Source organism: Drosophila guanche, unplaced genomic scaffold (assembly GCF_900245975.1).
Source record: "Drosophila guanche unplaced genomic scaffold, DGUA_6, whole genome shotgun sequence".
Lineage (NCBI taxonomy): Eukaryota > Metazoa > Arthropoda > Insecta > Diptera > Drosophilidae > Drosophila > Drosophila guanche.
This window is the reverse complement of record NW_022995750.1, coordinates 5,123,128-5,148,143: the sequence shown is the minus strand read 5'-3', so window position 1 is coordinate 5,148,143 and position 25,016 is coordinate 5,123,128. Positions and strand designations below refer to the sequence as shown.

The 25,016-nt window shown below is 45.1% G+C and overlaps 1 protein-coding gene across 1 annotated transcript in view; it reads right to left on the bottom strand.

The window, feature by feature from the left end:
• LOC117586449 (irregular chiasm C-roughest protein) overlaps positions 1–11,954 on the bottom strand; it is a 73,439-nt gene extending 61,485 nt beyond the window's left edge. Inside the window, 1 exon segment of the mRNA XM_034276491.1 lies at positions 11,188–11,954. Within this exon segment, the coding sequence (XP_034132382.1) occupies positions 11,188–11,314 (127 nt within the window). The 5' untranslated portion in view covers positions 11,315–11,954.
• Between the last annotated feature and the right edge of the window lie 13,062 nt (positions 11,955–25,016).

The window sequence follows — 25,016 nt, the reverse complement described above, 5'->3', positions numbered from 1 at the left end:
CCGGTCGGTGGTAGTTATCCATTTTCTCTGGTTTATTTTCCAGGTGTGTTTTGGGGTGTGACGGATGGCTCCTGGTCCCGGTCCTGATCCTGGTCTTCGTTCAGAGTCATAGTGGAGTCGACTCTCTCGCTCGTTAGCCCAAGTGACCTCCATTGGAGGGACTCGGCACGTTTTAGTGTAATTAAAAAGATATCCCAAGCAGACAGATCCCAGTCGAATCTGCATACATTCATACAGAGACACCTTTAACGATTCCGAGCTGTGTAGACGGATTTCTGTCACCCCCAGGCAACACTCTTTTGACCCGACACGAATGGCAGGTGCCGCAGGAGTAACGTCCTACGTTCGCCACACCAGGAGACGGAAGAGGCGGAAGTAGTTGTCATTTCAAATGGCGAAAGGAACATAATTTTTGACATATGCGATTACGAAACTTGCAACGAAAACAGGACAACATCGTGGCTAAAACGAAACAAAAAGCTACAAGCAATAAAATGAGAGACCGCGCCAAATCCAAAGCAAAAGCAGCAACCGAGGCAGGAGTCAGGAGCTAGGGCCAAAAGCACATCAATCAACAATGGTATGGGAAGAGGGACGGATGACGGAGCCAGGGGTTCTGTTCTCTGGGCAGGATGTGAAAGGATAAGCGTATTGTGCGAAAGAAAGTGTTGGTTCTTCCTCTCTCTCTGTCTTTCGCTCTCTCTCTCTCTCTCTGAGTGTTGCATTGTTGTTCTCCGGTTGTTTGTTGTAAGTTTCATGCCGCACTGACGACCACAAAATACCTACAAGTCACGGTAGTCCGGAATAGTGCTTTATAGGGGGTATGGGACCGACACCGACCCCTGTATCAGTGCTTCCTTCCGCTGCTGGTTCGCTGGCAGCTGGTTGGTTGGCAGTCAGTCAGTTAGAGCGACAGACAAAAACACGAACATAAATATAAAATATGTGTGTGTGTTCGTGTCTGTCTGCTCTGTCTTTCTGTTTGTGGGTTGAACAAGATTAAAGTGTTGCCAACTCAGGGGCAAAATCATAAAAAAGTACAGCCAAGGAGTCGAGTCGAAGCAGGAAGTACTCTTACTGCAGAGAAGGTGACTCTGTGGTCCTGAGGAATAGTAGAATCTTGGCGTTTGCTCTCAAAGTCCATGAAAAAGAAAGCAACTTACATTTTCATGGGAAATTATATATACTTTCGAAGGAAATGCGTTCCCAGACATCTATTGTAGTCGATGGTTCATTATTTTTTGAAGGGTATGTTGAAAAAACAATAGAAACATGATTGAGACAACTTTTGAAGGCGCCAGTGTGGGGTGTGTCCTGTACATTGTTGCCGCAACACAATTAAATGTGGCAATTTCATATTTAGTTTCGCCTCTGTGTGTGTCCCGTTCCTGATTAAGTTGCAGGGGACACAAACGCACAGAGGAAAATAAAGTCAGGAATATATCGTTCTGCAGAATGTACCCCCCTGTAGCTGGCAGTGGAGTCCACAATTAATCTCCACAGGGTGCGGGGGGGAGACACGGACACGACACTGACAGCACCAGTGACACTCTCTCACACACAAGCAGAGGCATCTGTGACATGCTCTCAAACACACACACACACACACAGGCAAAGGCAAAGGCTGGAGCAGACACACACCCACTATCCGACAGGAGGTGGAAGGATATACCTATATATATATATGGTGGGTATTATTTTATGGCTCATGGTAATTACAGGTGTCGCTATAATAAATTATCTTTGAATTTACTGTTTGTCGTTCTCATCGTTGTCCGTTGTTCGTTCTCGTTGTTGTTCTCGTTGTTTCTGTTGTTCTTGTCAGCAGAGCAGAGAGGAGTCTTGTCAGCAGAGGAGCCCCTGGTCAGCCTATATCGTGGGTGTGAGTGTGCCAGTGTGTGGGACAGGATAATTGGCTGGCCAACTGCTGTTGCTTGTGCCCTTGTCCCTGTGTTGTACGCTGCCGCTGCGGCTGCTGTTGATGCTGCTGCTGCTGCTGCTGCTGCTACTGCCATTGGCAGCTCGCATGGCCTGGCATTGATAAGCTTTATTAAAAAGGATAATGATCCTGTGGTTGTAAGCCTGAACATGTGAGTAAGTGTATGTGTGTGTTTGCCTCGTTTCTGTAATGTGGTTTTGTAGCTCCAGTGGCAGGGTATGTTAAAGAGAAGGTAAACAGCAGAAAGAGCAGCAGAAAAATACTTATAGCGAGAAATAGAGATAAAGTGGCATACATCCGAGGTAGGGATAGCCCTACCTTTTCGCTGAAATATACCCTGCATTCATATCTGAGTATTTGTGTGAGGGGAGAGCTCTCCTCTTCCCTACCCCTCGGTACATGTGTCCATTATAAGTTTCACTGTTGTTTACGAGTTGTCGGTTTCCCCCCCCCCTTGATGTTTCTCTGTAGCCGTAGCTGTTGTCCCTGTGGCCGTGGTTGTTGCCCTTGTGGCTGTAGCTGTTGTTGTAGTTGTTAATAGTAGTTATGAGTTAATGGCCTTTTTTTTTGTTCCATGTTTGTTGCCTTCCGTTTCCATTATTATTTTCGGATTATTATGATTACTTTTGTTTGGCCGCATAATCAAATTAACTGAATGCCGCAGCCGGATCTGGTTCCCAACAAACACGATTCCTTTTTTATTTTTTACACGAATTTCTGTGTAATGAAAGGACGCTCAACAATCAGGCCACTCCCACTGGTAATGCTCCTTTAACACCCTTGTAATTGCATAATCATTGAAATCAGTAAGCCTTTCATTGTACGGTAAGACTTTCATCAAATCAGTGCCTCTCCCTTACATATGAATCGCCCTCTTTTTTGGTAGCCCTATATCATAGGGAAACAAAACATTAACAATCTCTGCCTCCTCCTTATTTGCAAGGTCACAGAACGTTCCCCTAAATGACTTTTTGATGTTACTGATGTCGATATGATTGAGCCAAAATAAAGTTCTCTCCCGAAAAAACGATCGATAGATTGGGCTGCCGAGCTGTTACCACAGAAGAGTTCTCTTGTGAGCCTTCATTCCATATAAATATTTTCCCTGTTTTGCCCACTCTTTGGCCCAGTTATTCGTTGTTTTAGCCACTTTTTGTGGTTTTCGCTATTGATTTTCAGTGGAGCCAGAAGAAGGCTTGTTGTGTCTGCGCCTGCATTTGCAGTGGACTTTAAATGGGTTTTGGTAAGGCGAGAAATCCTGTTGAGCAGCACGTTCCCCCGATTCGAATGCACTTCACATGCAGCAAATTCGCTTCCGTTTCTGGATTTTATGGACTTACGTCGCAGACGCCTGAGCAGAGTGCCATTCGGGATTAAAGTGTCCGAATAGTTTGCGCAGACGAGGGCCTTCGAAAGGACTGGCTGGTGGTAAGAGACTATGACTAAGAGCCACTTGAAGGCTGGTCAGAGAGAGCTGGAGAGAGTGACAAGTACATACAACATGGGTCTGTTGGTTGGGTTTATGCATGTGCTGAAATGGGAATTTAATGAGCATTTCAGGTATAATCTCTTCAGGTCTCAAAGGTTCGGTTCCCTCTCCCTCACGCTCGCTCTCTGGCTCTCCTTGGGAGACGTTCGCCTGCCACTCGAAGCTAAGCAGGAAACGGAAATTACTTTGCAAACACTTTGCGCCAACTCCTGACTCCCTGATTCCCAGTCTCAGTCACAGTGGCAGTGGCAGTTACAGGCAAGCAGGCAAAGTCGAAGGCAAGACTCCCCCTCAAAGTCGCGTGGCAAACGTAGCGTACATACGTACATATGTACGTGTATATGCAACGCGCTGTAAAAGTCAAGTGAAGTCAGCAGCAGAAAGGAGCTGCAGGTTAAGGTCCTGGCCACCTTCTTGCGTCATTTTCTTCACGCTATTTCTGCCATTTACTCCTTTTCTGCCCCCTTTTTATGGCCATAAGCAATATGAAATATGAATTGCGGTTGCTTCAAAATCTCCGCTCCACAGGACGATACCCATTCCTCCTTTGAGCCTTTCTTGGCCAACTGCTGGCTATTTCCACTACCAACATCAACTGCATTTAACTTTGTTGTGCTTTTTCGTCGTCGTTGGTCGTCGGTCGTCGGTCGTCGTTGCTGCCATTTTATGGCTAAATCCACTTTGCCAACACACATGGAAGGAAGAAGGAGCCAAAATCAGGCAAAAGGGGACAGGACTGCCACCTGACTCCGCCTATGGCCTTATTGAAACTTGTTGTAAGTTAAATTATGGCCAAAATGCTGCTGTTGTTGGCCTCTGCTGCTGTTTTAGTCCTGCTGGCCCAAAGGAGCGTCCCATGTGTGTAAGTGTTAGTGTGTGTGTGGGTGTGGAGAGGAGAGAGTGCCGGGGTTAATATTACCTTTAAATTGAAAATTATTGTATGTGCGCGCGCTCGACTCGCACTTGAATCGCAGCTACAGCTACCGCTACTCCCCTATCCTACTCTCATCCTACTGGAACATAAATTTCTGTGGTTTCTGCCACAAATTGCGTTGGGTGGAAGCCAGGGGCGACTGAGGCTCCCTGAATTACTTTTTCAATTTGAGGCAGAGCCAGAGCCAGTGCCAGAGCACAGCAGCAGGTAAATGAATTAATGTGTAGGAAGCCAGAGCCGTAAGAGATCTTAATTTATATTCATAAACATGAAGAGGCTGTAGTTGAGATTGAGATTAAGTGTGGGGCAGAGTCCGTCTGGCGTCTGACTTTCAGTTTCACACAAAAAGAGATGATGCCCGTTCTGTGGACAGGCCATTGGCAATTGTTGTCCTTTTGTCAATTTCGAATGGGCTTTTAAAATGATTAAATTTCATTGGGGAATACGTATACGTATACTATATATAAATACTGCAGTGACAGGCGGACAATCAGAGAGGCAACAGCTGCTCTGACAACCTTCTGGCTATCAATTTCAACTCGATTTGTATGTGTGCAGGGATGGGGATTCCCTTCATGCCCCAATTGACATGTTTATTAACACGAAAGCGGCTCGCTTTGGACTCTACTTAAAGTGTCTACACTTAAAGGACTCCACACAGACTTCTGTCTGATTTTTGGCGGCCATAACTCTGATAACTCCATGAGGGTCCTAGTTCTAGTTCTAGCAGTTGCGTGTACGCCAGGGTTCAACAGTTTTGAACTTGTGACTCCCAAAACTTTGGCCACACATCTCTCCGTCGGCAAATTGTCGTTGTCTATGGGCACCAGGCCCCTTTCCAGCGCTTGTTTGTTTGCCTAGCGGGCTCGTAAATAAATCATTTGATAACTTGACGCTTCCTTCGATACATATACATGCACCATCTACTGGTCACGACCCCCCGCGGGGCAGCTCTGTGGTCAAGGACTCACCTCAAGCGACGACCACTTGGCTGTGACTTGTCCACTGCTACAAGATTTTGTGATTTATATGCTTTCGCGTCAGGGTCCTCTGTGACGTGACGCAGGACGATATCGATTGGGGGCCCGGACCGCCTGCCTGCCTGACTTTACGAGCAGCGCCGCAGCCATTCGCTTGCCAATTCCAGTTGCCACTTTGTTCTGCTCTGTGTTCTGTGTGCTGGCTTGGCCTTATCTGTTGGTCCTAACCCCCGCAAGCCACAACGCAACGCAAACTTTTGGCGCAACGCAAACGAGAATCGGGGTAACGAGAAACGAGAGAAGCGTCGTTAATTTTTACTGTTGTGGCAGCCACAGGAATGGGTAAAGTTCCATCGACATTGGACATGACTGCCGAGGAAAACCACGCTCGCCGTTTCAATTATCCAAGTCCTGGCTTGTCCTTTCATGTGGCTTGCCGCTGCTGCTGCTTCTGCTGCAGCTACAACATTTTACACTAGATTCCGGGAGGGAACAGGTCCTGTGGAATGCCCACAGATAGTTGGACTAGTCAGCCAGTCCAGTCAGTGATTCCCCAAATTGATTTCCTCTGTCGAACGAAAATCAGCTCATTTTGGGGTCGAGAAAACTTTTTGCCTAGGTAAACCATCTCGGCCATAAAAAACGAAACGAAAACTCTTTAAGCTGTCGGATACGGGGAAAACCATAAGGCCGCAACAAGATTTTCCACTTAGGGTGTGGGTTAAGAGTGTGTGTGTGTGTGTGGGGGGTGGAGGATGACCAGACCATACGCATGGTGGAAGGTGGAAAGGGGCCTGAGCCAATCACCTATTAAAAGATCCTCGAATCTGCTTAGTTGTCGCAGACTTATGACAAACCGTTCAGCACTAAGCACACACGCTTGACCCTCCCCCAAAGAAAGCCGGCAATTTTATATTTATAATCAGGTTTGTAAGGTATATGGAAACTGATACGAGAACGAGTCCTAACTAAGCCCATGCCCATTTTTGGAGTGTCCTTCTCTGGCCTCTCCCTACTCCCTAGTACCACTCGTCTCCTCCTCTTTGCTGGCATGGGGATTAGGTATTTGAAAAGTTTTTGACCCAAAAGGATTTGCCATGTATGTGTGTGCCTGTTAGAGTGTGTTAAAGGGCGGAGGACGTAGTCTATAGATATATCTGGTCGGATTTTGTTTGCCTGACTTTGTTGCCACTTGCCAACAATGGCAACCTGTCTGTCTGTCTGTCTGGCTGTCTCAGAGTCTGTGTGGCCCGACCATTTCGTGCCTTTGGCTTTGCCTATTTGCCTGAATGCCCATTATCCTCATCTCCATCAGCACCATGAGCAGCAGCTCCAGCTCCGTCTCCATCTCCGGTTAAAGCTTAAGCCTCTAACCCTAACCCCTTTTTGCGTTTTTGATCTATGCCACACAAAAGTTTCCAGGCGCCACAAACTTTTGCTACACCCACACCCCCACACTCCCACTAGCTCCACTAGAGTTGTCATGGCAATTTTGAAAGGAGATATTCAATTTGGGTTTGTTCCTCTCATACTACTTGCCAAGCAGTTTGAAGTTTTTTTCGGGGAAAATCCCACTTTAAACAGCCGCAAATTGATGTCGGAATGCCGATATTTCGACTAATTTGTGGCTCTTAGGAGCACACAGCGAGTCGAGGCACTTACCTACATCAAAATGAGCAGCTTATTAACAGGCAGAGTTTTACAAGTGCAAATATAAACAGGCAAACCCAATTTGGGCTAAACTTGCCACTTGCACTTTTCACACGGCCCCCAAAAGTATTTTTGTACATATTTTGGCAATTAAATTTACGAGTATTTGGGAGAAGAAGGGACCTGCCACTGGAGGGACTTACGGTTAGGTGATCTAAGCCCCTGAGTTGAGTAAAAATTCAAACAATATGGCGCAAAGCTCATCAAGCGCATCAGCAGGTCTTAGCCTGGCCCAAAGCTGACAGCATCTTCGGTCGAAAACGGGAGGCAGTCGAAGGAGGTGTGGCAGCAGCAGTTGTGGCATCGCTGGAGGAGTGTGCCGAAAAGGTACTGAAATTTACAATTTAAAATGCATGCATAATGAATGCTGCTTGCAGCCAAAAGACTTTCTGGCCTGGAGAGCATCAGGAGAAGCGAGAACCATGACCATGACCCCCATGGAGCTCCCCCAGCGATGGATGCCTTTTGGCATCCACACAACAAAAATATCTGTAGTATATAAAAACCAGAAGCAAACGCAGAAGCCAAAGCAGAAATAGAATTGGACTCGACTGCAGTTGGAAATATCCTTAATCTGTGTGAAGTTTTCCAGAGAACAGAGAAAATGCTAAGGATGGGGAGGGGTGTGTCAGCAGGGGCAATATTCGACCATGACTGAAAGCTGGTTAGATGCTGCTTTTGCATTTTGCCTTTGGCCTTTGCTTTGTTTTTGGGCTTATTTTGCATTAGAAAAGCACCAACACACACACACGCAGACACACATATTAAGGAGCCCCAGAGCAGAACAACCCCCCCAGGGAGGCTACTCGTATATATATGTGTGTGCATACTTGTTCGACTTTGTTTACACACTGCCTGCCGAAGCCACCGTGTAGGAGATGCAGAGGAAGAGAGAGAAACAGGAGTTACGGCTGAAAAATTGTTGCATAATTTCGTTAGGCGAAAATATGCTTTGGTCCTTGAGGAACACAAGAGAACAACATGCAAATCGATGACAGGACATATAACCCAAAAAACTAGTGCAGCGCTCTCTATGCTCCGTTCACTGTGGACACTCTTTAAGCATCCTGTCCTCCTCTTACTTTTTGCTTTTGGTTTGCCAAAGGCAAGTTTAAGAGGAGGTTCCAACCTCTGTGCAGTAGTTTTCGTGCATTTTGTTTCCTGGCGTTCAATAGAAGCTCCTCTGTCGATCTGCCTCAACATCTAACAAATATGTGTACCTTCTGTTTGCAGATTAAGTCGTCCCCAAACAGAAGCGTCCCCATCCTCATCTCCATCTTCAATTGAGCTCAAATTTTGCGTTTTCTAATTTAATTAGGCGCGTGCCGCACAGCTCCAAGCTGTTTGCAATCAGTCGTCCCCAAACACACATGGATAAGGACACGGACACGGAGAGAAAGAGAACTGCTCGGATATTTACATGTGAGCAACATTCTCATTACGTGCTCTGTTCTCTCTTTTCCACTGCTGTCCTGGCAACGCTAGCTGATGACAATTTTTCCATATTTGCTGGCTCCTTTTTCCCCTGTTGCCATCCACGTTTTCCGCAGCCAGAGTTTCCCTTTAATTGTGTCGCACACAATGTGTGTGTTTGTGTGTGCCATTGAGAGCTCTATCGATTGGTGTGGAGCCGGGACTCTGCTACCTGGACCTGGGGATTGATTAAGTTTTTGGCTTTCATTATTTTAGTGAGCCATTAAAAGTTGCCACCCAACTTGATGAGCTCCGCTTCGGGTGCCATGTGGGAGCGGAGTGATTTTCCCATTTTCATTAAACGAGGCAGTCAGCTGCTCAAACGACGCCCATTAAACACATTCCAAAATTGAAAAGTCATGTTGGAAGTTTTTCTGCTCGTACTTCAGTCCCTCTCTCTACACTCGTACTCAAATGTTTGCATGAATTTGTATCTGTGTTTTTGCCATTAGCTGAAAGCTCTTATCAGTCCGAAAACTTTCAGTTTGATTACTCAAGAAATTCTTTGGTCAATGAGTGGCCCATAAAGCCTCATAGTTGTCCAAAGTGCAAAGGATTGTGCCGCCTCCGTCTCTCACTGCCCCACCCCATCCAGATCTTATCGTTATCCACACACACACACACACACGCACATAATAAATATCCTGGCTACGGGGAGAGTCTGCTCTCTCTGAAGCACTTATTCCTTATATGAGAGAGTCCTTGCCGCCATGATAATGTCCTGGCCATTATCCTGCATATAAAGTTGTTCATTTCCTTGTTGTTTTTTGGCCATTTCTGCTTTGATTTGACCATCTCCTGCTGCCCTCAGCCTGTCGCCTGCTGACTTCTGACTACTGCTCCCCCCTAACGCGATCTCCTGCGATGTCCTGCTGTTTGGTTGCCATTGTATGGCATACATAATAAATTTTATGAAACGTAAATTTTTATTGAAACCAATTTTTGTCGCTGCCATAAAAGTCGGAGGACAAGGAAGGATATGTCTACGAATCCGACTGAATCGACGAGCAAGCAAATGTTTTATTTATGCCTTGTTCAATTTGGAAATTAATTTCACATTAACATCCTTTCGAGGACGCATTAGAAAGGCAAAGAGATAGAAATACAACATGGAAACGCTCCATAGAATAAACAACAAATATTTGTATAGTTGCTCTGGAATAACACTTGAAATAGTTTGGAATTAGCTAAACAACAAATACGATAGATAGTGGTGTGCGGAGAGGAAGGGGTAAAAACACAAACAGAATGGAATTTGTTTGATCTGCAAATGAAATGAAACCAAATGACAGTCGAGACAAAAACTTTAGCGGGACGGGAGGCAGCTGCTGATCTGTGATGGATAAATAAAAGTATTTTCTAGCACAAAACTATCGCAGAAACATTTGTTTTTCCATGCGAAAATGTTTTACATGAAAAAACGTCAAAATAAAAACAAAGCGACGCGAAATGAAATGTCAATGGGTGTGCCAACAGCAGCAGAGTCAATGCTGCGTATACGTAATGTCAAAAGCAAACTTGGCCTTAAATTCATTATTTAGCAGAAGCAAATGCTGCTGTCATGAATTGTATTCCTCTTTCCTCTTAGCTTAAATTATTTCCATAAAAAGGAGGAGAGTAGACAGTTTGCGATTGTCTAGCTAACCTTTCAGAGGGTATGGGTATATTCAGCGTATAAGGATTTATCAATATATACCATGGAAACTACGGACATTTGTAGACTTAAATCTTTTATCTAAAATATATTCAGTAGCCGAACTGTTACTATAGCTAATCTTCAGTTTCAGACTCCCCTCAACTATTGATATTTATTTCCATGGAATATTTATACGTATAAATATTTATTGAGCCGATTGTTTCTGGCAAACTGTCGTTGCTGGTGGCTCATTAAAAATGCATGCCTGCCTTTAAATACTTGCAATACTTAATGAAATAATGAATTTATATTTGAATTTATATGGTGAAAGGTTTAAGCGGCTTGCTGGTCTTGTAATTATATTTCAATTATATAATAGGTTATGCCATAAGCCGTTCGTTGGCAGAGGGATCTGAGCCGCTGACCCAGATCACCTTCAGGACTTGACGAGTCATAACCGGTGGAGACAGGCAGACTGAACAAGCAAACTCATCAGCTTACGGCTCATTAGCACGTTCCTCCTTGCAGCAGGAAGCAGCAGAAGGACGGAGAGGGGGAGGAGGGGGAGGAGGAACAGCCAGACAACTTGATTGAACTTCAATGAGCTGCTGCGCTGCTCTCCCATCTCCTCTCTGCACTGTTCTACTCAGCTTGGATGCTTCTCCATAGCTCAAGATTAATGCTAATGTGACAACTTAATCGAAAGCCATTTACAAGTCATGTCAAGTGGAGCAATCTCTCTGCCCCTCGGAGATCTCTCAGAGGCCCCTCATCTCTGGCACGTTATGACGATGCCTTTAAGTAGGCTGCAGAGGGGAGGCTGCTATGCTCTCCTCTCACCAGTGATGACAACGACAAATCCATAAAAAAGTACGTTAAATATTTGCATTAATTCCGGGGGGTGGACCGAGGACCGACGACCCCAGGAACTCGGAACCCCAGAACCCTGCTGATAAGTCAGTTGCCTGGCAAACATGCAAACAGGAAGCAGGAGACAGAAGACACTTCTGTGCTGTTGACACTTACCCGGCAAACATGATGCGAATGCGATGCTGATAAAGAGCAATAGTTGCGCCACCATCCTGGAGCTGCTCCTTCTCCTGTTTCTGTTGTTGTTGGGGATGTCCTGTCCCTGTCCTTGCAGGCTGCTCATTTTCTCGTTTCCCGTTTATCGGTCGTCGTTTTTCTCCTTATCGCCCAAATGCGTTACTTTGTCAACGAGAAAAGTGCCTCGTTTCAGGACGTTAAAATGGTTGCCAGACTCCAAGACCCGCTACGCTTTATTGTACGACTCACTTGCCCAAGAGTCACTATTTTTGTTTTGCTGGTTTCACGTCTCAATTTGGTTTATGAGATAAATGTATGAGGGGATGGCGGGGAGTCCGTCTATATGTCTCACATATGTTTATGGCTGCAGGCGCCGATCTTGCTGTTCATAAACAATAAAAAATATAGCAGAACACAGTCTCGAACTGTCATGACAGACTGTCAAACGAACGGGAGAGGAGGGTTCTCTCGTATCTCCTATCTCGTGCTCGTAGCTTGCTTCGGTTATTGTTGATATTGTTTTCACTTTCACTAGGGTGTTTTTTATTTTCTTTGCCTTTTAATCAAAAATTTACACAATCAAAAATGGGAGTCAAAACTGAGAGCACAATGAAAATTTTCAATCAAAAGTTTTTACTCTTTTGTTTTGTTTTATTTTTCTGTCCGTATCGCGGCTTTTCTTTTCGCGTTTCTGTTGCTTTTTAGCGCTCGTTAGCTTTGGATATTCTTTTCTTTTTTTTTCGCCTTTATTTTCCAACACTTTTTGTTGTATTTTTTGCTCAATTTTTAATGCAATTTCCACGCTTAACTGCACTTTTTGCCATTTCTCTTGTTATTCCTGTTTTCTGTTGCTTTTTCTCTTCCTGTTGCTGTTGCTCTTTTTCTGCATTGCACTTATTTACACAGACAAAACGACAGAACGGACAAAGACAAAATATGTACACAATTTTCTAGTGCTCTATCTCTCTCTTTCTCTCCCTATATGCCGTCTGTGTACACCTAAATTCAAATTACTATTGTTGCTCTTCCGTTTATTGTTATAGGTTCTGTTGCCATTCGTAATCAGCTTCGGGATTCATTTTTTTACTCAAGGCCTTCACTGCGGCAGTGTCTTGACATCTCCTTTCTCACATTCTCTCCTCCGAAAAAAGAATCTGAAATGAAAGAGAAATTTGGATGAGAAACTCGTATGTGATGTGAAAATTCACTGTCTTTCCGGGGACTTATGTTAAGGTTATTAAAAGTCGGAGCTCCTCATTTGGCAATTCCTTTGAAGCTTCTCTGCTGGCATTTTCATAATTTATTAGGAACATTTCGTAGAGGCCCATCCTTAGCCCACTCACTGATTATTGCCACCCGGATAATGCGTCAACTACGCATGGAACAACCAACCAACCCATCAACCCATCTTGCCACACACCAGGCTGACTGCTGCCTCAGCTGACTGACGTGTGTCTAGGACCCCTCCTCCCGTCCTATGTAGAGGCTTTTGTTCAGCCTTTGCTGCAGCTATTATTATGCTTTATTTTCCGCTTGACACCTTTGGGCTGCGTTGCGCATTTCCTTTTTGCAGTCACTATGTGCCCTAGTGAGAGTGTGTGTGTGTGTGGTGGGTGCTCGTCCACGTGGCATTTATGCGCGAAGCGACTTTTTCCCCATTCGCATAAAGCAGTTTTTCTCGCATTGGCCCCGGACCCTGGCTAAGCCAAAGAGGCTGCTGCCCCAGGCTAGGGGTTACGTTGGAGTGCAGCCGGGGTTACGCAATAGAGACACTGCCGTGCACGGGTACGTACAGGTAGATGTGCAGCAGTGAAGAGAGTTTTGGGTTGGGGTTAGGGGTTTACCTCTAACTGGAATGGTTGTGTCGAGCGAACTTTCTTATCAACATGCATGTGGACGTCGACGTGAGGCAGAGACGTCATGTCGTCGTCTGAATTGAAATTTATTATTCTGCTTTGTCGTGCGTGTATGTGTGTGTACTGTCACCCCTCCAACCCAACAACCCAGCAGAATCTACAACCAGCCATACCGTTTTGTGAGTGCCTGGCACTTTTGTGAGTCTCCCCTTTGTGTTCTCTTTGCTCTCCATCTCCCGGTCTCTCTCCCTTCGGACTTGTTTCAAGCATTTAATATTTTTTCTTGGTCTTCTAACCATTTTTCCTGCTCAACCTCCCAGTAACTTTTCTTCTTGCTTTTACTTTTGTTAATTGCTTTTCATCTGTGGGAAAACCCGTCTGGGGGCCACCTTTGATGTGCGACGGACGACCTCTCATTGAGTTCTCGTGTTGTGCTCGTTGCTGCTCTCGCACTTAGGGATATTGTTCACATGTCTCAATTATCCTTTTGATTTTGTACACATGAAGGCAGAGCGAGCAAAAGGGAGAGCGTTGCCCCCTCATGGCCTTTCGAAGTTTTGCGCTTTTGTTGGTCGAATTTCAAAGCCAAAAGTTGGTTAGCAAAGCTGGGGATTAGGGACCTTTTATTGCTTTTTACACAAGTTATTAAAAATAAAAAATAAAACGTTTGAAACCGAGAACTATTTCAGTCTCTAAGATTTCATTTCCGAATTAGAGAATTTTATCCCAGTGGCAGCCTTTGAAGATTACCCTTTAGTTCGTACGAATTTTAAGCAATTTGAGCCTGTGAAATATTCATTCTCTTTCTCGATTCCTCCTGTAATTTGCAGCCCACAAATGTTGGTAATAAAAATTGTATAATTCTCACATTTCTAAACAGGATTATTATGTATCTAAGGATGAGGATAATGCGTTTACTAATTCGGTATTTGGGGCCCAAGGATAAAGCATGGGCACATTCATGTGTCCAGCGAGTGGCAGGTCCTTTCTTATGGAGAAAAGTAAACTTGAGGCAAAAAATTGTATTTAGTTTATTTTCTTGTTTCTGCTGACATTTGCCGTTTTTGCCGCTCATCACGTTCCAAAGTGGCAGTGGGAAAAAAACATGGTGGAAAAAGGAAAAAGCTGAGCTGGAAATTATGCAAAGATTATGTGCACAGCTTGAGGGGCATCGAGGGGAGGAGCTCAACGGAGGAGGCAACGACTCCGGGACAAGTTAACTTGTCGCTGTGGTCACGGATTGCCAGGGACTGAGCTGAGCTGAGGTGAGGTGAGGTCCAGAGCCTTGCTTCCAGGACCCAACTTAAGTCGAGTGACATGTAAATCTAGCCTCCGGTTGCGGCTACGGCAGCTGCTGCTACTCCTGAAAGAGTTGCAGGCAAAAACAGCCACCGAGATGATGATGATAATGCGGTCGTTCCAGAGACCAGAACCCATCCCAACCATGCCATACCATATCGTGGTTCCTGGATGCCCAGGAGCCACATTTTCTTTCATGAAAATCAGTTAAATGAGTTTGTTTACATGTTACGCCGCGCGCTGCTTGGGTTTTCCAAACGAATTTCCCCACCAAAAGGGCGACGAAACGAAATAAAAAACGAAAATACTTTAAATGTATGCAAGGGGTGGTTGGGGGTTCAGGGGGGGCCACAAGCAAACGTCGCGACATTGTCTGGACGCCGTTTTTCTGAGGAAATGAATGTACAGAGGAGTATTCCCCATACAATTTACTTTGGTAACTCGATATACATACGAGTAGGAGTCTCGGAAGAGTGAGACAGAGACAGAGACTGAGACTGAGTCTGAGGCAGAGGCCTAACAGTATGCAGCATATAATTTGCGTTTGTTTTGCCACTGCCACTGCCACAGCCAGAGTGCCGTGCCGTGCCGCACAGCCCCGCCATTTGCTTTATGTGTAATTTGCATGTAAACATGTGTTTGTGTGTGCCTCAGGGTTGCGCTGCTCCATGCACTCAAAGAAAAAGTCTGCACCCACCACAGGTTACCGCACCGCCATCCTCCACCGACCGACCGACAACACATCAAATGATTTTGTTTAACATATTTTGTTATTAAGTGTGGAAATGTGCATATTTCGCTCCGCGGCACACACTCCACGCTCTACTCTCACCCGAATCGCCCACACATTTACCGTTTCGTGCCTGCAGTAAATTTCCGTTTGCCATCTTTCAGAGCGAGGCAGGCGGAGACCGTGGCAGGCATACTTCACTTGAACTTTGTGTAGCGTGAACTTCTTCTTAAATTATTGGCCTGCGACTAGAAAACTTCCTTTATTTCTGGCAGCAGCAACAGCGGCAGGAGGAGTTTGAAATTATGTTTCGTTAAGTTCTTAACTGAGTTTTGCGGCCTGATTCAACCTCTGCACTGCCGTCTGACTCCTGCCACAACAATTGACAGTTGGATGGGCTCCTTCAATGAAGTTTTCCCAATTAGTCATTGGGTTTTCCTAGTTTCTTTTTGGAGTGCACGTCACGTCACTAGAGGCGATGTCTACCAATTTGTTTGCTCTTACCCTTTTTGCCTGCTTTTCCACAACTTAAGCAGCGGCAGATGGATGGGGCAAAAGCTGCCCAAGACACACGCACACACAGTGAACGACGAGTGGCAAAGACCATCTTTTAAGGGGATAAGGAGACCACACAGAATAGAACAGCACGAAATACCATTCTCACAGTTGATAGATAAATAGACACAGACATGGGACGGACATTCACTTGCGCCATTGTAGGGCCATAACAATTTCTTTGGCCAGAAGCAAGACGTGGCCGCACTTCCTAATGCCACGCTTTGATGCAACCCAATCAACGTTGCCCCTGCCCACCAACATTTACTGTTGTTGTAAGCTGTAAGAAAGACGGTTGCCGCAGCATTTCTTTACTTTCATGGCTTATGGCTTGTAATGGTAAACGTTCTTAAGCCGCTGCTGCCAAGGCTTGGGCTTGGGCTCGGGCTCGGGCTCGGGCTCTTCCTATTGCTATTTTCTATTGCTGTATAGCTTTGTAAATACAACAGTGTTAAATGCTGCACCATGCCATGCCCCATATAAAAAGTGCAATTGAAACTGCCACTCCCACTCCTAACTCCCAACGGGAACACTGCAGAGTTAAGTCCGTTTCAGCGCTTCCGAACAAAAAGACGTTGTATTCATTTCTTATTTAAAACTACACCGAAGATGGATGGGTTTGCAGAGAGCGGTATAGCTGGATGGATGCCAAACCCCGTTTGATACCGAGATCTGGAAATGGGAATGGGAATGGGAATGGAAGAGTGGTAGGAAGGAGCTTCTCGAGTTTTATTTACTGAACTGTGAATAAACACAGTTTGCTGAAGCACCTGCTTCTTTGAGGGCTTCGCATATCTTCCAAGTATATATCCCTTTCAGATCGATACCTGATGTCGTGTTGATTTTGCAGTTTACTGCAACGAGCATTGAATATAATTACATATGGCTCAGTGTGGGTGTATGCGTGTGCGTGTGTGTATCGGTGCAGCTGTAACCTAATTCTGTGGCTGGCTTAAATGGTCTTACCAAGTCTATTGACTTCCTGCTGCTGCTGCTGCTATTGCGCCTCCTCGAAAGCCAACTCTCATCTCATTATGTGCCGAAAAGCAAAAGGAAAAGCAATTCAGAAAGAAAAACCCGATTTCCCTTCGTTCTCTGTTTACGCCGCCTAGATATATCCCACTCTCTCCCTCTTTCTCTCTCCACCTGCCACTGTGCCTCATTCGCTGTGAAAGGCGCAGCTGGTTTCATTAGAGGAGCAGCAGGAGCAGGAGTAAAAGCTGGAGCTGGAGGATGAATCGCTCACAAAAGGCTCTTCAGCTTTATCGCTGTAATCAATTGTCTGCATTTGAATAGTTGACAACCGATTTATGGACCATTGAGTGAGCAGCAGCAAGAACGTCGATGACTAAAGGCAGAGAACAAGAAAGGGAGAGGGGCAAAAGAGGGAGGGAGAGAGAGTGCAAAGAGAGTGTGCCATGAAGGCGGATACCGAGCAGTTCATTTCTTTTGTACTTGTGGTTGCCTGTTTGTTCCTCCCATCCTCCCATCCTGCCTCCCTACCTCCCCCTCCTTCCTTCTCTTCGATCTTGGGTCCAGTTTTTTTCACGCTCTAGGGTGTGTGTGTGTGTGTTGGGCAGTATCCTTTTCGGAAATCAAGTGGAATGACCCGCACGGTCTGTGTGTTTTTGTGCCCCACCCAAAGGACTCTTCTTTGCGGTAACTTCTGTTTTTGTATGTTTTACGTAATTTTGCAAAAGGCAGAATCAGAATCACAAGCAGAAAAGCCGGAAATGGCTAGGAAATTGAGCCAACAATAACAGCAGAAAAGCTGTAACGAAATCTATGTGCGAGAGTCGAACTTTTTGATACACTTTAAATATCATTTGTGGTTTCATCTTGTAATATATATTTTTAATTCGATAATGCAACGGTATGTATCCATCATTAAAGCTGTAAACTCTGAGGAATGTTTTCATATCTTTGGGTTCACAAAAGTACTTTTCTTCCTTGAGAAATCGTTAAACTAATCATAACACAAAGTGTATTAGAACTGGAAGCACTTTCATCTATTGCGGCCATGGCTGATGCTGAGCAGCACCAACAATAAGTACAATAACGAAAAATGTCAGCTCGAGCTTCTGTCATCAGTATGTCCATCCGTCTGTCCGTCGTCAGTTGTCAGTGGCCTTTAGTCCGAAGTCCGGAGTACGGGGTACGGGATCCGAGGTTCGTAGCCACCGTATAGCCAGCCACTGGCCCAGATAATGTACTGCCAAGTGTTTTTGACCTTTTTTCCCTTCCTCTGTCGCTGTCTCTCTGCTTCGTTTCTTCTCGTTTACTCGGCCTTCTCCTTCTCTTTGGGTGGGAACCATTTCATATTTCGGTGACACATCCTTTTGGCACTTGTCCTTGGGGTTTTGCAAGGGGTTTTTACCCTGGTTTCGTCGCTTGCTTGAAATTATTTAAAACTCAATGCAAATGAAATGGCTTGTACTTGGGCCCTGGGCCCCCTACATGTACAAAATAAGGTTCAAGTTCAAGGCATTAGCATTAGTGCTAACTATGCGGTGCTTAGTCTCGTCCCATTGTTTACAGGACATAAGAGAGGAATGCGGGTTTTTTGGAAGTTGTTAAGGAGACGCTAACAGAGCGTTTTGCAAACTTAAGAAAGTTTAAGAAAGGTTCGCTACGTGAAAAGTCTCTGATAATTCTGGGAATATTGTTACCGAAGAAGCAGTAATTTGATATTTTCAAGGAATAGAAAATGACTAAAAGAGTTAAATAATCAGATATTAAAGGAACTCTGCAATCGTTTAAATGAATTCATAAATCGGAGTACGGCATTAAATAAAGTTATCTATCATTCGACGGAAGGCTCATGTAATTGAATTGTTAATGCCATCGAATAACGACCTCTATCAATCGAATAGATTCCATAAATGGCGTCACTCTTATCATGGTGGGGCTAAATGGATGGCACTTAAAGGGTAAGTGTGCTTCCCTTTAAGACCCACGCGAACTGCCTGCCTGACTGCAAACTGGCTGCATTTTGCATTGCATTCCCATCAATTCCGCTCGTCAGATGCGGGCCACACACAAACACACACATACACATATTAGTATATATGCACACACTCCTGGATACTCCACTTGCACACACACACAGAGAGACTAGGGCATGCATGCATGTCTCTCTGGGCCATTTACTCGCCAGGCTCTTGGCACGGCTTTGCATTTGGGTTAATGTAGTATTTGTGTTTTTGTGTTTCTCATGCAGCCAGCAAGTCCTAAGCCCCAGTCAGATTTGAAGTCACTGAAGGAACACCACCACCCCACCCCCCTTTCGAGTGGAAGAGAGGCGTTAGCGGAAGGGGTGTGAGGATACGTTGACACAGGGCAGACAGGAGCAGAAAGTTAAACCAATATTTTGATGATGATGGAATCAATTCAGGTTAAAGAGAAGCCTCACAAGAAAATGGCCCCTTAAGCTTCGCTGTGACGACGACTACGCCACTGTCTCATTGCATTTGCGGTAACGGGCACATTTTGTCAGCGGCCTGGAAAAAATGCGCTGCACGTTGTCAGGGAAAAAAAATATATGTCAACGTCTTTCCCTGCTCTCTCGCTTAGATTGGCATTGTCATAAAATGCCGTACACCAAACACCCACATATGTATGTACATATACGAGTACGAGCACGAGTACTTGTAGTCCTACTCCCTTTCCTATTTTCCAGGACCAAAACCCATTCTCGGGACCCCTGCACGTGGCTGTGATTCTGTAATTCCATGTGCCACTTGCATGGTGGGCGTCGGAACGAACGACAGACATGCAGCCTGTTTAGAGAATGAATTGCACTTTATTGTTGGTATTTTTCATGCCCTACTCTCAGACTCCCATTTTCCTTTCCCTTAGAGCCTCGTCACGTCTTGGGCTTTAAAATCCTGGCAGTAGGACTGCGAAAACCTCAGATGGATTTCTGCAAACCCGAACGTGTTGCTATTTCAGGCGCATTTTTGGTCAGTCCAAGAATTACCCAGCCAGAGTCCCTCCCACAAAAGTGGGTAGAAAGTGGATTCGATGAGGAAAATTGTGGTTTGACGGGGAGGGTGGAGAAGCCAGGAGAACTGGCACCACTACCTCCAACAGTACTTTGTAAAAAATTCAATCAAAATTGTTGCCATTTAGTTTGACATTTCATTTTGATGGCTGGGTCCAAAAATGATGATGAAGTGGCAGCCAACGACTGGGTGTGGCACGCAGGGAACTCAGTTTCCCGCTCTCTCTCTCTCTCTCTCACTTTTTCTGTCTCTTTCTTCCGCCATTCCTGCTTTTATAGAGTGCCAAATGCTGCAAAGGAATTTCTTTCTGCTGCTCCTTGCCAAAGAGTGCAAGCGCAGAAAAAAATGTCAAGCTGACCGCAAGCTGTGGCAAGTTAGCTAACTATAGAGGGATATAGAGAGGAGGAGTGACTACAGAAGGAAAGATGGCTGATGGAGGGGGTGGGGCATTGGTGCGGCAGCTGCGGGAGAAATGTCATTTTACTTCGTTCCATTGGGAAAATTGATTTTGTATTTCCAACTGTTTTGCCAGCGATAAGAATTTGCCTTCCCCTTCGCGGCTGCACTCAATCGGGGGAGATTTCTCACAATATTCCCCCACAGAAAAAAAAGGGAGACAAAATGAGAGATTCTGTCGTTTCATTTCTCTTTATCCATTCGAGTTCATCTCCATCATAATCATTTCCGTATATGGGTTATCTATCGCTCATAAATCAAACGCCAGCGGCTGCTTTAAGTTCTCTTTCTAATGAAGTTATTCAAGCTTGAAAAAAGCAAAACTTTTACCCTCAAACTCGTGCAGGAGGAGGGGGTTTGTTTCTCCTTAGTGGTGAAGGAGGGTAGTAGTTCGAGTGGGGGGAAAATTCCTTAACATGTTGGCATTTGCTTGCTTTTCCTCAGCGCCACGCTTGAGAGCACAGGAAAATCCATAAAACTCTGCGCCTACACATTACCAGAACATGTCTACACAAGTGTGAAAGAGAGGCAGCAAGAGTGAACGAGATAGAAAAGAGAGAGAGAGAGAGAGAGAGAGAGAGAGAGAGATACTGCATGTAGGAGACATAAGGAGCTATCAAGAAATCACAACAAATTTACAAGTGCCACACAAATGTTTGACAAAAACTTTTGTGAAAAGCTTTCCACTGATTTCGCAACGTCTCAGCGATTTCTCCTCCGTCTGTTTCTTGGGTGTTGAGTCGATGGCGGTCGGTCCTGGGGGGCGGATGACTGGTATCCTGGAAGACATTTATGGTCCCATGATGCTATCGGGTTGACATAAGTTAAGCTGCTTTTCCTTTTTTTCTTCCTGCTTTTATTCGGGGGCTAAAATCAACAGCAACAAATATTTGGCATACAGTGCGTATGCGTATGTGTGTGTGCCTCGTGCCCATGTGTATGTGCGTGTATGTGTGTGTCTGGCAAACAGTCGAAAAGGATGTTCAAAGTGTGCCAGGAACGCGTAAATTTTACTTGAAAATATTTTTGAACGAGCAGAACCGCAAAAACAACTCTGCGCGACATTCAAAAGTTTTCCAAGTGCCATACAAAGAGTGTGGGAAAAGCGTGAGGGTTTTCTGGCTGTGTTTTTGGGGGGCTATGGAGTGAGGGTACTACTACTACTACAAGTATTTAGACTTGTCTGCTATTTAGTGTTGACACGCAAGGCAATTTGGTGAATGCAAACATTTTGCCAAAGCGACCTGCCAAAGCGACCAAATATTACGCATACGCCCCAGTGTGTGGAACTTCTATTTTCATACTTTCCCTTCTGGATTTCCCTTCTGTGCAGCGTGTGTGTGTGTCTCTCTTTATATGGCTGACATTGCTTTCGGATATTAAATAAAGTTGCGCCATTTCGGTTTCGCGCCTCGACAAAAACCGCAGTTCTATTCCCGGGTTTCGCTCCTCTTCTACTGCAGGGTGGTGGGGGAAACTGTTATTGCTTATTACATGGCAGAACGATGACTTTTGGATGGTGGGTTGCAGTGAGGGTGCTCTGTGGGGTTTAGTTGTGCCGTGTGGCGAGTAAATTTTGAATGCCTGCTTGTCAGTGGCATGCCCCAAAGGCCCCTGCCTCCTTTGGAGTATCACAAAAGAAATGCTTTTAATGTTGTTGGCTTGAGTGCGTCAGATTACATGTGCTTAGAGCGTATGTGTATAGGAGTGCGTAAACCTCTACATGTACACACATACATGTTTTTGTGTGTGCGTAAACCTCTATACAGATGCCCGGAGAGAATTTAAATAAATGGCATAAATATTTTTAACACTGCAGAGTTGATTTAACTTTGTCGAGGCGGAGGCAGAGGGAATGTGAGAGAGGTATCCCAGATGTAGGGGACTCCACTCATGTGTGTAATCAACTCTCGCCCAGCCCTGACTTTTCCGTCCTGATGAACTGCATGAAATTGATATATAAACTGAAAGAGAGGCAAGGAAGGCGAAAAAGAGCTGTGGGAGTTGCGAATGAGAGAATGAAGGAGAATGAGCAGTGGCGTCTCTACATCTCTCTGGATATAAATGACAGGATGCATCCCTTCTATATTCAAAAACATTACGAATAAAAGAAAGAAAGAAACCTCGATTATATTCCTAATAAATCTCCGTCTAAACTTCCTAAACTTCCATTCTAGTTATCATTAGCAATTAGGAATGAGAAGCTCTTGTGAAGTGCGACAAAATCTCGATAAGCGTCTGATAACACTCTCGAAAATTGGCATCACGTAGTCTGTGTGGCAGGCACTCCCAGTGCTCCGTGTGGCTAAAACCCTACAATACACAAGAACGACACTGCCCCACAAAAAAACAGCGAAAAGCGAAAGAACGAACGAGCGAGCGAACCAGGCCAAAGCGCTAAGCATTTAAATGCTAAATAGCTGGTAAAAGGATAACGCCATATCCTTATTGCCACCTAACTAGCTTCACGCTGTGTTTCAGTGGGGTCGTTGTCGTTGGATGATGGGTGATTGTTGGGGTTGAGTCTAGGGCTTGGGGTTCCTGTGGGTGGCTGGGTGCTTGGTGTCACGAACAGAAATTAAAGTGTTACCAAAATAATAACAACAAATTGCCTTAGTTGAACAACGTGGCAACACAACACAAAAATGTCGCGTTTTCACACAGCGGGGTGACCTTTAACCCGACTCACAGCGGGTGGTCAAAGGATTCGGAGAATGAATAGCAATGGGCATGGAAATGAGAGGAATGGGTATGGCTGTAGGGTGGTGTGCCACATGGTGTGGCATTTATTTAAATTAAGTGAAAGAGATGCAATGATAGCGGCCAGACATGCAAACCCCAGCGCAGCCCAGCCCAGCCCCGCCATTTGCCATTCGCCATTCGCAGACTGCAGCTCTTTTCGCAGGAGTGCGAGGCTGAGAGTCCGACTTTGAGTCAATATTTGCTCAGCAGCCAAAATACTTAATCTGCATTTCAAGCGGTAATCAAAAGCGGTTATACCGAAAGGAAAAGCAACACCCAAAGGGCAACGACAACGACAGCGGCAACACTTTATGAAACGAAACTGCTCTTAATTGTTTTTGTCGAATTTCCCCACTCAACTCGTTAGCTCGGGGTACATCCTTTCCTCAGTCCTTTTCTTCATGTTCGTCTGTGCTTTTCCCTCTCTCTGGCTCTGACATTTTCTGAGGCGCTAAAAATAAATTAAAGTGGAAAAGTGTTTCCTCTTTTATGGCCATTTCCATTCCTTGCAACGTCCTTGTTTTACAATGTCTGAGACGGGTTGGAGCGGGTGGGTGGAACGAAAGCCGTAAGTCCTCTTCAGGACAGGCAGCCCCAGATACAGATGCAGCTAAAGCTTCTTGCACCACCTCCATCTACAGCTGGAGCTCCTGCTGCAGCTGCACCTCCTTCTCAAGTTTTGAAAGGGGGAAGAAAAATGCAACTGGAACGTGAGCAACGTTCAACATTCACCGGATATCCTCTTGCAGAGAACCAAAGAGAGGGAGCGAGCGAGAGAGAGAGGCGGAGAGGGAGGGAGGTAGGGAGAACCGCCTTAACCGGAAGGTGAGAATGCAGTGAATGAAACCCAAAATGCCCGGCAAGCGGATATGTCGCGTAAAATTGCAAATGGCCGTCGGCTGAATGCCAAGTGCCTCAAACAGAACCTGCCACACTCCAAACTACCTAAAGCAACTGCAATGGCTAAGCTTTAATTATTATGTTGAAATATTTATACAAGACAAACGCCATCTTCGGGGCCTAATTGCTTTCTAGCCACAGAACGGACCAGCAGCTGCAGATGCAACTGCAACTACAATCAGCTGCAGATTCCGACTCATAAAATAAATGCATACATTTATGAGAATTTATGGCCATAAAGCAAGCAAGCAAGCAAGCTATGGGCTGGGATTTGGATTTGTTTGCCGGCACGAAACACAATTAGTTGAGCCGCATCGAGAGCCAATACCCAGACAAATACCGTAACACACACACACACACACACAAACAGACATTTACGAACGAGCAAGTGTGCAAGTTTTGCTGTACGTGGCGTATTCCTTGCTAGTGGATTCGGATTGGGATTGCTAGCAGAAATCGCACGGAATCGCATTGCATCCTTGGCTAAATAAACACACAGCAATATAATGTCGACGACGAGATGTGAATTTCGGTTTGCTTTGACATTTGTTTAACCTGCTGTACCAGCTCTCTCTCTCTCTCTCTCTCTCTCTCTCTCTGTGTCTGCCTGCCTCTTGCAATGCCCCAGCTATGCCGCCTGGCAAAATCAAACAATCTACCTGTGTCCTGTGCCTCTAAGCTCTAGCATCCCGCTTTGGCACACATGTCGAATGCGTATGCTTAATATTGCATAACCCCACATGCATTCCAAAAGCACATTAACTGCACACAGATGCAGATACACAGAACACACGAACACAGCCACACAGCCACACACATCTGTGTACAACTGTGCCGTCGTTTGGCGGTTGGCGTGAAATTGTTGCCATGCGCCATCTAGGATGGATTAGAAAATTGAATTATGAATAATTATGTTTTTCGCTGCTACTGTAGAAAAAAACAGAGGCACCGAAGTTGCAAATACCCTTGAATATAAGCCTGAGCTGGCATACAATTTAGATTGATTAGTAGGGATGTTTCAGAGATGCCTAGAAAAGGTAACCCTATGCGATAGTCCAGAAACATTGGACAAAAGAATTCAATAAATGAAAATATTTCGAACTAAGCTTGAAAAACTAATCAGCAATTTTGGTTCTAGTGGAGTATGCTGCAACTGAAACTGCCTGTTGGAAAACAAGGAATCCCACATCTAGAATGCATGTTCCATAGGGTATCAAAATAGCTCATCCAACTCTTATGCTCGGGCTTCCGCTTGCACTCGGGAAA